The following is a 15,107-nucleotide window of genomic DNA, read 5'->3' on the forward strand; positions in this document are numbered from 1 at the left end:
TTTTTGCGGTATGTGGGCCTGTCACTGTTGTGGCCTCTCCCTTTGCGGAGCACAGGCTCCGGATGCACAGGCTCAGCAACCATGGCTCACGAGCCCAGCCGCTCCGCGGCATGTGGGATCTTCCCGGACCGGGGCATGAACCCGTGTCCCCTGCATCAGTAGGCAGACTCTCAACCACTGCGCCACCAGGGAAGCCCAAAACATCTTGAATATGTAGATGTCTGTGATATATTAACAAAACGACAGAAAACATATTGATTAATGCAACTTCCTAGGTTTAATTTTTAAAATATGCTCTACATTTTACTTGTATTTGAAATGAAAATATTTAGTTTTAGACACTGAATGCTGAAATAATAATCCCACTGCAAAGATACATATTTAGGATACTGCTTTTGAATTCTGAGCTTGCTGTTATGTCACCCAAACATTTATTCCATAGTGTTATAATTATATCAGACACCAATATAACATAGAAATAATGCTTAAATTTATAAGGTATGTTAGTTGGTGGTTGCCTTACTTGATAATCTCTCAAATTTTGAAAACAGAACGAAGGTGGTTATGTCAGATGGTTGATTTATCAGCCTTTTCTTGAACTTACTTTTTACTAGCAGTAGGAATGACAAGCCAGTTCTTTTCAACCCACTGGCCTATAGATTTGGATTTGTCACCTTTCAGAGTTGATTAAAACATTTTAATAAATATCATGCAAGCAGTATGGCAGGTTACATAGTGGTACTGGGTCTGGGAGACTGAGCCAACTCCATTGATTCTGTCATTAGAGCTAGCATGTTTTAGGCATTTCACTCAGAAACTGGAATGCTGAGATCTTTAAAATGAGATTTATTTTCCCTTTAAGGAGATGTTTGCCCTTTCTGTGTTCTAAGGCTGCTTGGTGAATAATGGTTCTTATAATCACATTTCTGAAAGCATCTTTTATATGTCTTTCTATTGGCCCTCCATTCATATGTACAGTCACAAAGCTACCATATTATGGCCTATTTTGTATAATTAATTTCTCTAGTAGCAATCTCTTATCTATGTTAACAAAATAAGGAAAGTATAGATGCTGAAAACTGCTTATTCCTTCAAGCCACAAAACAAAAATAAATGCTTAACCATGTAATATTAAGCTACTGTCATTTGATAATTTAGCCACTCATAAGGAATAACATGGCAGAAGATAGTCTAAATATTTTTCTGCTGGCTTCTTGTTCAGCAAAATCAGTAATAATTCTAGTTCTTTCCATTTACTCTATATTATAATTCAAAGTGCTAGACAGCAAATTGTACTAGGGCACATTGTATTTATTCTGCATCTGTTAACACACTATTTGAAACTCTGAAGACCTTGCCTGGGAAGATACTTTTAGATTGTGTATATTTCTGTATTCAGGTAAGTCAGGTATTTTTTTTTTAAGTGCTTCTATATACTGAAACATGCCCAATCTCCTTACTTAATAATAAAACAGTCCATGACTCTTTGTAAATCAGTAGGGATCCAGCAATAAGGTGCAACATATCACAAAAGCAGTGTAGGCTATCAATGGAGATAATAAGCAGGTGCATTAATATTCATGCCTTATGAAATCCTGGTTGTGCTTCTAAAAAGCGTAGAATACATTCCAGGTTTAATGTTCACCAGTAGATGTTTGCCAGTGATTTTCAGATATTTCTTGTAGCAATTCATTCAAGGCATCCCTAGGTAATTTAGGAAAATTTCATCTGTATTTTCCATTTACTTAATTGTATGCTCAGCTAATGTACCTCAGTGAGTATGCTGGTTGACCATCGGCTCTTTCTTTGACTCAGCTGGAAGTGCTGTTCTGTAAGACTGACTGTATGTGTGTGTCCGTGTGTGTAGTGGGGGTCAGGTGGCAGTGATAGGAGAAAAACTATATGCGTTGTCCTGTACAGTACAGTATTTCCTTAGTGTCAAAAAGTGCATTTAGACTTCGTTTCCATATAGAGTGACCTAAAAGGGAGGATAAGAAAATAATGCTATGCTACAAGGAATGCAGAGATACCAATAAAACAGGACCACTACATAAAGATGCACAGGCTGGGTACTGTGCAAGTCCAGAGGCCACCACACACTACCCCCCCAGAGTTATACAATGTATCAACACCACAAAAAAAGCATATGAAAGTGTACTACTGTTGTCTTTAAAGTAGGGGATTGCTATGTGTCCTTACTTAGTTCATCTATAAGTAAATTCATAATAAAGCAAATATATTATGCACATGGATAATGTGAGTAGCATGCATCTGAGACTTAATATCCTTGTTTGAAATTGTATTTGATTTCTTTATTTTTCCAGACATTGATAAAGACCACTTCTACCTCTTTTGGAATCTTAACTGTATACCTCCTGTGTCTTCCTACCTTTCCAAGAGGTGAAGGGGCGGGGTTGGGAGGAAAAGGAATATTCTACCATCCATGTACTACACTCCTAACACCACTACCGCTACTGCCGCTATTAGCACCATCATCACCACTAAACAGAGAATTCTGAAAGAGCTCTTTGGACTAATACTATTTATCCTAGCTTTCCCCACTGGTCTGTTCTGCATTCCATGCTCCTATTGATTCCCTTTGTTTACTCATTCATCCAGTTATCCTTTTATTCATTCATTCAATAATGTTGACTGAGACCCTATAGTGTACTAGATAGAATGCTAGAGGATGGGGACAGAGAGTGAACAAAATATACAAAATCTCTGCAATCATGGAGCTTATATTCTGATAATGAGTAGGTTTGCAGGGTTAATTCAACCACTTTAAATCTTTTGCATTCTGCAGAGTCTCCCTTTACATTCAGGATATTGTTGCTAGAGCTGGGAGCTTTTACTTCCTCCCTATTTTGTATGAAGGGTTTATACCACATCAGCTTTTTATAAAAAATTTCAATTAACACTTTTATTTTGAGATAACTGAGTCATGTGCTATTGTAAGAAATACTACAGAGAAATCCCATACACCCATTATCCAGATTCCCCCACTGTTACTTCATAGTTCAGTATCACAGCTAGGATATTGACATTGGCGCAATCCACCAGTCTTATACAGATTTCTCAAGTTTTACTAGTACTTATTTGTATGTGTGTATGTGTGTGTGTTTTTAGTTTTATACCATTTTATCACATATGTATGTTTGTGTATCCATCACCACAGTTAGGATACAGAACAATTCCATCACCACAGGGATCCCTCATTCTGCCTTATACAACTATATTCACCCCCTGACCTTTGCCACACCTTATTTCCTAACCCCTGGCAACCTCTAATCTGTTCTCCAGTTCAAAAATTTTGTCTGTTCAAAATGTAATCTAAATAGATTTGAAAAGTACGTGACCTTTTGGATTGACTTTTTTTTCACTCACCATAATTCTCTGGAAATTCATACAAATTGTTGTATGTGTCAGTAGTTTGCTCTTTTTCATTGCTAAGTACTATTCCATGACACAGATGTATAACCATGTATTTATCCACCAACTGAAGGATATCTAGATTGTTTCCAGTTTGGGGCTATTTTTAATAAAGCTGACATGAACATTTGTGTACAGATGTTGGTGTTATCATACATTTATTTTTGTGTAGGAAAAATGCCCCTAGCACTATGTGTTGAAATTGATGTATAGGAAAAATGCCCCTAGCACTATGTGTTGAAATTGATGTATAGTTTCATAACAAACTGCCAAACTGTTTTCCAGAGTTTCTGTAACATTTCACTTTCACTTTCTGTAACATTTCACTTTCCTGGAATATATGGGAGATAGTCTCCCACAATTTCTCCACACCCTCATCTTCATTTGGTGTTGTTACTGTTTTTCATTTTAGTCACTTAGGTAGGTTTTGTCTTATATAATATTAGCCTTTGATGCATGGAACTAGAGTTTCAAGAATACATTGACGTTTCCTTGACAATCTCTTAGGAGTATCTCAGTTCATTTGAAGACTTTTGCACTGCTGTTTGGTGATGAGAATATGTTTGTATCAGAAGATGCCAAGATTCCATAACAAAAAGTTAGGATCTCAAAGTAGACCTGAGAAAAAAATCACAAAGAACTCTCTACTTGTCATGATGATGTCAAGTTTGCTATTGTTGTGACCGTTCCGTAGAAGTAGGATGGACCCCATCTCAAATTTGTTCAAGTGTTGACAGCGATGATGCCACACTTGCACCAACAGAGTATGGAAAGGTTTATTCCTCCCATAATGAAGGTTCTCAGAGAGCATGGTGGCTCCCAAACAGGGCCAAAAATGGCTTGAAGGAGTCAGAAAAAGAGACTGACATGGGGTTTTTATGGTGGATTTGGGGTGGGTCTGGAGTGAGAATTCCTGCTCGTGGTTTGGACTTCCTGCTGATGCCAAGGGAAGGAGTGCTAGGGTTTTCTCATCAACTTACCCATATGTGAGGCAAAAGGAGAAGAGTGGATGGTGAAGCTTAAAAGTAGTCAGCAGTCAAATATAAAAAAAAAAAAAATGGAGTCAGACTTCTTACTATAATTTTGATGACATTGGGAAGAATTTGGGGATATATGGCTGCAGCATGAACAAGGACTTTCCATCAATCTGCTTGGAAGCATAGAAGTAAAATGAACAATTTAAAGAAATACTGGAGCCCTGCTCACCATCTTTTCTTCCTCTCCAGCTTAAGTGCTGACATTTCCTGGTTTGTGACCAATGACTTATTACTCACTGTCATGCTCATGTTATTCATAATGATAAGCAATCTCTCCTCTTGGCCTGGGTATGTGAAGATTCTCTCATTTTGATATTGGCTTTGGCTATTGGTAAATCACTGTGTCCTGAACCATAATTCTTTGGGCAGCTAAAGCCCTCAAAAGTAAAGTTTGCTATTACAAATTAAAGGAACTTTGTTAACTTCCCATCCTGTCCCTGAATGAACACTATAGGGAATTTCAAAACACCTACCAAAATATGGGTTTGCTTGGTATTGAAAATTTGGCATTAATTGCCTATTCATTCTTCATAAGTGCCAGTTACTGGCGTATAATTCCATCTAAAGAATTCTGTACAATTAATGTGTACCTGTGATATGCCTCAATGAAATCTAAATAAAAGTGGCATCAATAAAGTCAGGAAAAGAATATTGCAGCTGTGGGGCCGTACATTACTAATAATCTCAATTTACTTTCTTAACTGGACAAGGAACTAAAAACAAACAAAAAACAAATCTTGGTCAGAGTAACAATTATATAAGGACCTTTATCCAAGTGTTTAAAAAGTAATTGTAGAAATCCATGAAAATCATCCATTGCTGATGGCATATTTTGATCTAATTTTCATGAGATGGAAGACACTATTAAATTGGGAAACTATTAGCACTATTATCTTTTTTTTTTTTTTTTTTTGCAGTACGCGGACCTCTCACTGTTGTGGCCTCTCCCGTTGCGGAGCACAGGCTCCGGACACGCAGGCCCAGCGGCCATGGCTCACGGGCCCAGCCGCTCTGCGGCACGTTGGATCCTCCCGGACCAGGGCACAAACCCGTGTTCCCTGCATCGGCAGGCAGACTCTCAACCACTGCGCTACCAGGGAAGCCCCTAGCACTATTATCTTTACGAGATGAAAATTATAAATGCTCTTACAGAATACTTATCATTCAATTAACTAAACACTTTTTCAAAATTCACTTATATAATAATATAGGTAGCCAGATAAACTAATTACCTTTTTATATTACACATATGCTGAATATGAAGCAAAGCTTTTCTTCAGAATAATCTCTCAGAAAATCTGAAATTACCTTATGTTCAAATACCTACAAAATCTCATATTACGTTTCATTATTTTGTTTTGAATAAAGTTGTATTTGGGAAAGGCATTAATCTAAAATAGCGTTAAATAAAAACTAGCTTTGAATGCTATTTAGGTCATCTAATGAATACTATTAAAACAAGGAGACAAGTATATCACAGATGTAGTAATTATTTTTGATGGTATGGCCTCAAAATTGCCCAAAATACCTGTCATCATGAAAAGGCTTTTAATAATCATTTTAAATAACAATACAGAATTTCCATTTTAAAATAGGACGATTTGGGCAATGAACTAAAAGAGTGTGGAGTATAAGTGTCAGAGATTCTAACTTTATCTTTAACTTTATCTGATTCTAACTAAATCACATCTCTAAATCAGAAGCATGATCTATGATGGAGGGTTGCCAAATGTAGTGACTGTCAAGTATGTTTCATGACAATGCTAAGAGGACATATGGTGACTACAGATCTCAGGCCAAGTTGGCAAAGAACAGTTCTCCAAAGTAGGTGGCCCTCCCTGAAAGGCCTGAAATAATGGGGATGGGGTGTTCTGATTGGGAGTGGGCCCTGTCACCCCTCAACGTGAGCCTCTTACAGAATGCTAGTCCAGGGAAAACCTCACATCATTCAGAAGGCAATCCATTCCAAAGGAACCAGTATGAGAATTTTGTCATTAAGAATAAAAGCGGAAGAAAATAACAAGAAAATCCAATAACAGGTGAAGAACCCTCCACCAGAAAAATGATACCACAAGCCAGAGGAAAATTTTGATTAAAATATCCCAGTGAATTAAAAAAATTAATGAAATCATTGTCTTTATAAAATAAGGTTTCAAAGCAAAGATACAAGAATGCAGAGAGGATGGTGTGAGACAGTAGAAGATGAAACAAGAGATGGTAGGCTCAGGAAAGGAATGCAGAAGAGAAAAATGTAGAGAAAAAAAGGTCAAATTGGAATCTCCACAAACATTAGTCAACACACCCAAAATCATAGTAAGGGATATGATATGACTGAGTGAGTGAAATTAAAAGTTAAAAAGGGGTGTAGACATAGAAGATAGAAAAAAACCCAGAATCTGCATAATTGTGTCTCTAAAAAATAGAACTAAAAAAATGGATAAGTAAAGTAATGGTTAAGTATTCCCAAAAGACTTAATAGAATAAAGAAACATGTGAATCTTTAGACTTAAAGGGCAAATTGTGCCTAGAAAAGTGACAGACAGCAATCAATAAACTTAGCAAAATTATTACACTAAAAAAAAGAGAGAGAGAGAATACTGTGGGCATCCAAGCAATTAAAAAATCAATTCACGGGGCTTCCCTGGTGGCGCAGTGGTTGAGAGTCCGCCTGCCAATGCAGGGGACACGGGTTTATTCCCCGGTCCGGGAAGATCCCACATGTCGCGGAGCGGCTGGGCCCGTGAGCCATGACCGCTGAGCCTGCGCGTCCGGAGCCTGTGCTCCGCAACGGGAGAGGCCATAGCAGTGAGAGGCCCGTGTACAGCAAAAAAAAAAAAAAAAAAATCATTTCACCCGTAAAGATGGAAAAAAGTTTTCTGGTTCCAGTTTTCTGATACTGCTTCTTGGCATCACTCAACAGTGTTAAGAAAGTAAAACAATGCCTTCAATTCTAAGGAAAACAGTTGTGATTCAGTAACTTTATACTCAGCCTAATTACTGGTCATGTGTAAAGAAAATAAACAATTTGGTTGTAGGCTGCATTGTTTTCACAAATCTTCCGGAAGAATGTTATAGAGAAAAGTTCAGGCATTGGAAGTAGTGGAAAAACTCCAGCAGTAGTACTGGAAAAGATTGTTGAGGCAATTTGAACTAAGGTCAAAAGAAATGCATGGCTTCTGATTATAGACCAGAATATAGAGGTATTCCCAAACCATAAAAACATAGAAATGATATATGGTGTAAAAAAGTATAATATTCTGAAGTTCACATCTTTTATAGATGAGGGGAAAAGGTGTCATTTAAAGATGATAAATAAAATAGGGACTTAATATATTCAAAGAGTCAAAAAGTTAATAGGAAAAATAATATAATAAGTACAATAGGGTGATGGAGGGGGAGAAGGCAGAGGGAGAAGAAGCAGAAAAATAATTTTGTCAATGCTCATACTAGGGAATAAATAAAATCAACAGAAATAATAAAATACATCTATTAAATGAAGTTTAATTATAAAGATAATAATCAGAAATAATAGAAACCTTTTATATTACAGTAAAATGCACATAAGAATGTAGGATAGAAGATGAAACAAAGAAGAAATATTTAAATAATTTTACAGGTACTGATGTAAATATAATAATGTTCAAGATATATGTTAAATAGAGAAAAGTTGTAAAAGAGCATTGCAAAATTGTATGTGTACGTTTGTTCATTAATATCCTTAATGTATATGCTCGTGTATTAATGGCATAGCACCTATTTCTCTTAAATGATACTCCACTGCATAATAGCTATCTCAAGAGAGGCACTATGTAGCTACTGTTGTTATTATGTTATGACCTTGTATCCTAATAAATCAGTATTTTTTATTAATATCACATGCTTAACATAAAACTATATGTAGTACCTACATGTGAGTACCTACATGTACAGTTGGACTACTGACCTCCCTTCCCTTTGATTTTTCACAGCAAATTAATCTGTAATGTATTTTAACATTGTACTGTATCTTTGTCACTTTCTAACGGTTCAATATATGATAGTTTTGTCTTTATGGAAGAGATGAGACTGATTGTCAATCCCTTTGACTCCAAATCCAGTTATTCAACACAGTCACAGGAAGCAGAATGATAGACATCAACAGTAAACATCTATAATTATTATAACACCTGCTAACATGTATTGTGTGCCTATAGATGATGAATAAGAAACTGAGCCACAGTGGTTGATTACTTTGCCCCAAATCAAAAAAATAGTAAGAGACAAAACTTGGATTAGAAGCCAGGGAGGCTGGCCCCAGAGCTGGTGCACATAACAGTACATTAGAAGTGTGACCCTGCTCACTAACTTCTCTTTCTCCATGGGCAAAAGGCAGGATATAATGACTTATTTTATAAAGTTGCTACAACAATTCTTAAGAAGAATACATCTAAGAGCTTTGTAATCCATGAAGCTCTCTAGCAAATGCCAGATATTACCAATGCCATTGTATCTTCTTGCTGCCCTTGTTACCACCATGTCATATAGGCTAAACTCACAGAGGAGCGAAGTTTTCACTTAGATTGCTGTAGAGATCACTTGCTTTTATGATCATTTACTGACTTTTAAATCTCAACATGCATGTTCCTGCTCAGATTGTACTATACTCAAGCCCCAAGATAAGCTTATATTCTACTGAGAAAGACTGCCAACAAGGCATAAGGGGCGTAATGAAGTTCTGAGTTTTTTGCAAAGACCTAGCAGAGAGGAAAGGAGAAGGGAAGGATTGTGAGACTCAAAGATTTAGACAAATATCTCCCAGCTTAGAAAGAAAGACCAGCAATTTCAAATTCTAATAATCTTCTCTGGAGTGAAACATCAACAAGTTTCACATTGTATTTATGCTACACAGCAATATTTTTGCATTGTCCTCAGTCCCCCCTTTCCTGCATGTATTCCCACAAAGACTGTCCTTGACCAACACCAGAAATGAATTTGATTACTCTAATGCAGAAGGTAATTGGATTTTTCTTTATTGAATGCATCCCTTTAATGACTGTCTCTGCTCCTGCCAATTTAGCTGCAAGTGACCTGACATTGATCTGATGATATGACTTAAAGAGTTGGAGCTGGGAGTGAAAAAGACCAGCTGTCTGGCATCAGAAAAAATGTTTTTTGCCTCATCTTGCTATTTTCCTGAGAAAATCCTTTGTCCTTGAATGTCATTTTTCCAAAACATGCTGCTGTGATAATTGGTCATATAGCAGCAGATTGCTTCCTTCTAGAAAATATGATAAGTATTTCCCAGAAATTCAAAGGATCGTGAGAGATTACTACAAACAACTATATGCCAATAAAATGGACAACCTGGAAGAAATGGACACATGAATTTGGTAAAGTAGCAGGATACAAAATTAATGCACAGAAATCTCTTGTATTCCTATACACTAATGATGAAAAATCTGAAAGAGAAATTAAGGCAACACTCCTATTTACCACTGCAACAAAAAGAATAAAATACCTAGGAATAAACCTACCTAAGGAGACAAAAGACCTGTATGCAGAAAACTATAAGACACTGATGAAAGAAATTAAAGATGATACAAACAGATGGAGAGATATGCCATGTTCTTGGATTGGAAGAATCAACATTGTGAAAATGACTGTACTACCCAAAGCATTCTACAGATTCAGTGCAATCCCTATCAAACTACCAATGGCATTTTTCACAGAACTAGAACAAAAAATTTCACAGTTTGTATGGAAACACGAAAGACCCTGAATAGCCAAAGCAATCTTGAGAAAGAAAAATGGAACTGGAGGAATCAGGCTCCCACAGTTGGAGGGAATGGTGAAAACATCACAGTGGTGATGTGACTTTACCCAAGACGGGCAGGATTTGTGCACCTGAGAAAAAGAGGTGGAACATTTTTGGAACAATACTGGATAATTAGAATAATATGCCATAAAAAGGGTTCATGTCTTATATCTCACACATCATTGAAGGGAAAAAGGGAGAGAAAGGAAGGTAATATTTTGACTAGTGATATAGGTAAAAATCTAGACACATCAGGAAATGTTTGAATTTTGGAGTTTCTGATTTAGACAAACTTAAAAAGAATATGACATTTTATTTATTATGTTTTTGTTTCTATGGAGAAGTTAATAGTATCTTAAAGATGCCTCCTTGGATAAGGTAATCTTGATGTTTTTTTAAAAAATATCACTATTTGATACGTTGAACAGCCTTAAATATGCTCATTCATTATGTGAAGTCAAATGAACTGTTAAAACTTTTAACTAAAGCATATTCTTCTAATTTTCATCTCTGCATATATTCTAATGTTAAAATACATACATATTTTATTCTTTACAAAATGTGAATTATATACATATTTAAACCTGAATGGAAGATTTCTGAAAGTGCTAAATAAGTTTCTTTCATTGCTTCAGGTCACTGATATGATGCTTCAGGACAAGCCCTATCCTGATTGGGGAAAATCTGCAAGAGCTTTCTGGAAGAAAGGAAATGTTAGGATTATTTTATTCTGGTAAGAGATTGTTTCATTTATTGGCATATGTCTTGCCTCATTCACAAGGACTTGGGGTAGATTTCGTTTTCTTTAGATATATAAAATTCTATCTAGAGAGGCACTTCTAGTGGACACTGTGCTCCATTAAAATGATGAAAACCATTATCCTATTTATCAATTAATTTCTGCTTACACATTTTTGCATATACACATTTACAAGAGATACATTTACTAATATAGTAAAGCGAATAAGATTTTACCAGAGGTAAGTAGGTTTTTGAGTCAGCAAAAATAAGCTATAAGTTTCATCAATGGAATCGGGTATAAAAATGTCCCCAGTGAGTACTGAATTTCCAGTGTATTTGACAGGATATAATTTTGCTTTGAAGAAATCATACAGTGAAGGAACCTCTTTACAGACCACATCTGGCTCTTTGGCACTTCTTTTTGTACCAATAATTTCCTTTAGCTCTCCAGCCCAATCATTGCAATTAAAAAACAATCCATGTCTTATGGAACTTTGTCTTTTGTGGAGTCAACATTATTTATGTATATCTGAAGAAGCTTAGACAGAAATGGTAGGAATATAGAGACAGCAAGAAGGGCACTTCCACCAGGCCGTGTGACAGTGATTCAACCCGATGTATGAAAAGTTATCTACATTAACACCCAGAAGCCTTTTAATTGATGATGACTTGTGCTTCCTAAATTGCATTCTGTTCACCTGCCTTTCAAAATGAAAAAAAAAAAAAAGTCTGTTTATTCTTGGATCTAACTCTGAGGGTTGATTTTTTTTCATGTACAAGCTACAAAAGTCATGGTCACTAAGTACTTGGGGGAAAATATACACTCTAAGCTATCTTTGTGCTTTAGCACTATCACTAAATGTTGCTTCAGATGTATGGCATTTTGAACTCAATTAACAGCAAGTAAACAAAAAGTAGATTTTTCAATAACGTTGTAAAAATGAATATGATTTTGTAGATGTTTATTCACAACTTGCCTCAGAGTCAAGTGTGGCCTATTTTATGGCACATTTACTTCATATTGTTTCCTGTTTGTAAGTTCCCCATGTAGCTTGACTAAATAATACGTAATATTATAATTTTAGCAAGTATTCATTGAAGATATGTTTTGCTCCAGGCACTATGCTAAGAACTTACTCATTTAATCCTGATAACCCTGTAAGTAAGTGCTATTATTATAAGCATAGGTCTCTGAATTCAGGGCCCCAGTTACTAAGCATTATATTAGACTGTCTCTAGAAAAACAAAGGATACATCGGTGTGCAAATTCCAAATGATTATCCTTAATCCTTGTTTAGATAATGGTGCTAAACAAGAACGTGAGATTCTGGGAAATCATTCTACCCTATAGAATTGTGTACAGGGGTTTTAAGAACCATAATTTAAAAGGAGATAAACTCTAATATTAAAAGTCTTTATGAACCATCTCTCTTTTAAAATATCTACTTACTATGTTTACAGATATTTTGTATCATTTAATGTATCTTCGAAGGCAGCCCATTGATTATTGTTCAATGTGGCCAGTTACCAAGGTCACACGTATATCATTTGCAAAGATGAGCCATGCATATCTGAATGCCTCTATTATTGTTGTCATTAGCTACTCTTAGTTGCAATTGTTGTTTCAGAGGAGAGGAATCCATACTAGATTTCTCCTTAATCATCTTAGTACATTTTCCTTGAACGTTATTACTCAAATCTATGTATTACCAATCTCTGTTTATACAAGTGTGTTTATTTTTGACATATGTGATAACACAGTCCCAATGGATAATCTAAAGCGTATTTTGAATGTTGTAAAATAATTTGATTAGTCACTGACAAATAGATAATATTCTTAAATGGAGAGCAAACTAAAATTCACACTTATTCTTGTAGTCATTGTTTCTGTAAAATTATTGATTATTAGGTAATATATTTGAGAGATGATTTTTATGGTTATGTTTCAGAAGTAATATTTCAAATCATGGAGAGCATAAAACAACTGGAGGAAAATTTAAATGCCGCTTTGAACATATTTTTTCCTATTTTATCCATTACATACCGTTAGATTATCTTGACAACAGTATTCATAGTTTTAAAAAAGAAAAATCTGATGCAAAATGTTGAACATGGAAATTATGTGGGAAGCAAAAAATCTCCCTTTTTGTTCATACTTTTCAGATAAAAGGGATTTAGCAAGTGTAAAGGACATTTGTTTTTTTAGCTCTAAGAGATAAAAATACAGAAATCATTGGCAAGGTTTTAAATGAAGTAAAAGATAGTATTTACATACTATGTGTCACCCACTCAAAAAGAGGTATTTTCTTTTGGTTTTACCCTAGTTAAGGAGAGACATATTCATGTAATAAATCTGTGGTGAAGAAATTTTGCAAAGGAAAGCTTTTATACATTGCAATGTGATTATGAGTTTAAACAGTACAACATGCAATTTTGTTGTAGTAAACTTACCTTTACCTAAGTGTAGCTGCTTTAACTCACAAATGCCTGTCAGAAACTATTTCATTTCATTTACAACTGTGTGGCTAAGTTCTTTCTGATTCTTAGTGATAGATGTCTCTACATTGGAAAGGATGGTTCCTATTTCTTTCTGTAATTGTGCAAAGATGAGTCTGCTATAACACATGGGCCTTTATGCCTGGGAGGAGACTAAATTGTGGTTGATTTGAAAATACTAAATGGGAAAGGGCAGACTATTTTTAGAACTTCCCTTCCAAAGCCCCATTCCCAGCCCTTTTGTTAATTAAAAAGAATAAAAATTTAAATCAAAATCCTAGGTTAATGCCATATAGTGTTCTATTTTCCAAAGGGGCTACCAATACCCATTTTCACTCACCTGTGTCTGAAGTAAATGTATACATAAACGTAGACATAAAAAAAATAAGTAGTATGATATTTATATTAGCTTCTATCTCCCCACTTTATTTACTCTCTAGAGACACAATTTATATGCTTTTGAGGGGAAGCATCTTGGGATATTTCCCAAAGGCTCAACTTTTTAAAAAATAAGGAAGACACTCTTCTGTGATTAGTCGGGGAATTGGTGGAGGAAGGAGTTGGGAGAGCTCGTGGTCATTAGGGCTTCCTGGATAATTCAATTCCTTGCCTTGGAGACACACGAGAGGTTTGTACCTTTCTGCCCCCTCTGATCACATGACTTGCTTAGACCAATTAAAATGTGAGTGAAAGAGGCTTGTGTCACCTCTAGGTAGAAGCATTTAATTGCCAGCGAGAAGCACTGAAAGGGGCTCCTTTCTAGGTAGCCGTTGTGGAAGTTTGTGTCTAGCTGGAGCACTTGTCATTCAGGTTCCCTGAATGACCTGGATAAGCCCAGCATCCTTTACAACACATGTAGTGTGAGCGAGGAATATACCTCTGCAAATGGTAAGCCATTGAGATTGGGGGATTATTTGATACTGCAACATAAATCAGCCTATCCTGATGTATCCAGTCACTGATCCCTGGAAATGGAGTGCTGTCACAGCAGAAAGCAGAAATTTTAGTCTTGAGGGCTGGACAGCAAATGGCAAGAAAACTAATGAAGGCTGGAAAGATAGTAATACAGGTATTATAGTGGCAAAGCATTTGGTAAAAACTGTGGTCTGTGATTACTTAGATGCCTGGAAATTGGAAAACATAGCGCATTGCTGTGTGCATCTGTGTACAACTGTCCACTTCAATTCCACTCTGTTGCACAGAGAAAATTATGTGGGTTTTTTTGATGATTAGTATATTTATATTTTTAAAAAGTACTTTATCTAGTGCTCTCATGGTTTGGGTGGGCATCTTTTGATCATGATTAACTTTATTCTTGACTGAGAAACAAATGAGATGCTGCTGGTTTTCCTGCTTTGAGTTTCATGGTTATTATTCAAGTCTAACAAGGTTGTTTAACTTTGACCATTCAAGAGCTAATCAAGAAACAATTATTGTCTTTTTTTTTAATGGGGAAACGTCTTTATTTTTTTTATTTTTATTTTTTTAACATCTTTATTGGAGTATAATTGCTTTACAATGGTGTGTTAGTTTCTGCTTTAGAACAAAGTGAACCAGCTATACATATACATATATCCCCATATCTCTTCCCTCTCGCATCTCCCTCC

General features: G+C 35.8%; 1 protein-coding gene across 1 annotated transcript in view; it reads left to right on the top strand.

Annotated features, from left to right (window-relative positions):
* Positions 1–11,000, top strand: part of LOC112396666 (transmembrane protein 117) — a 317,352-nt gene extending 306,352 nt beyond the window's left edge. Inside the window, exon 4 of the mRNA XM_024740450.1 lies at positions 10,899–11,000. Coding sequence (XP_024596218.1) covers positions 10,899–11,000 — 102 coding nt within the window. The remainder of the gene's footprint in view (positions 1–10,898) is intronic.
* Positions 11,001–15,107: the final 4,107 nt, after the last annotated feature.

Source organism: Neophocaena asiaeorientalis, unplaced genomic scaffold (genome assembly GCF_003031525.2).
Source record: "Neophocaena asiaeorientalis asiaeorientalis breed wild unplaced genomic scaffold, Neophocaena_asiaeorientalis_V1.1 scaffold340, whole genome shotgun sequence".
Classification (NCBI taxonomy): domain Eukaryota; kingdom Metazoa; phylum Chordata; class Mammalia; order Artiodactyla; family Phocoenidae; genus Neophocaena; species Neophocaena asiaeorientalis.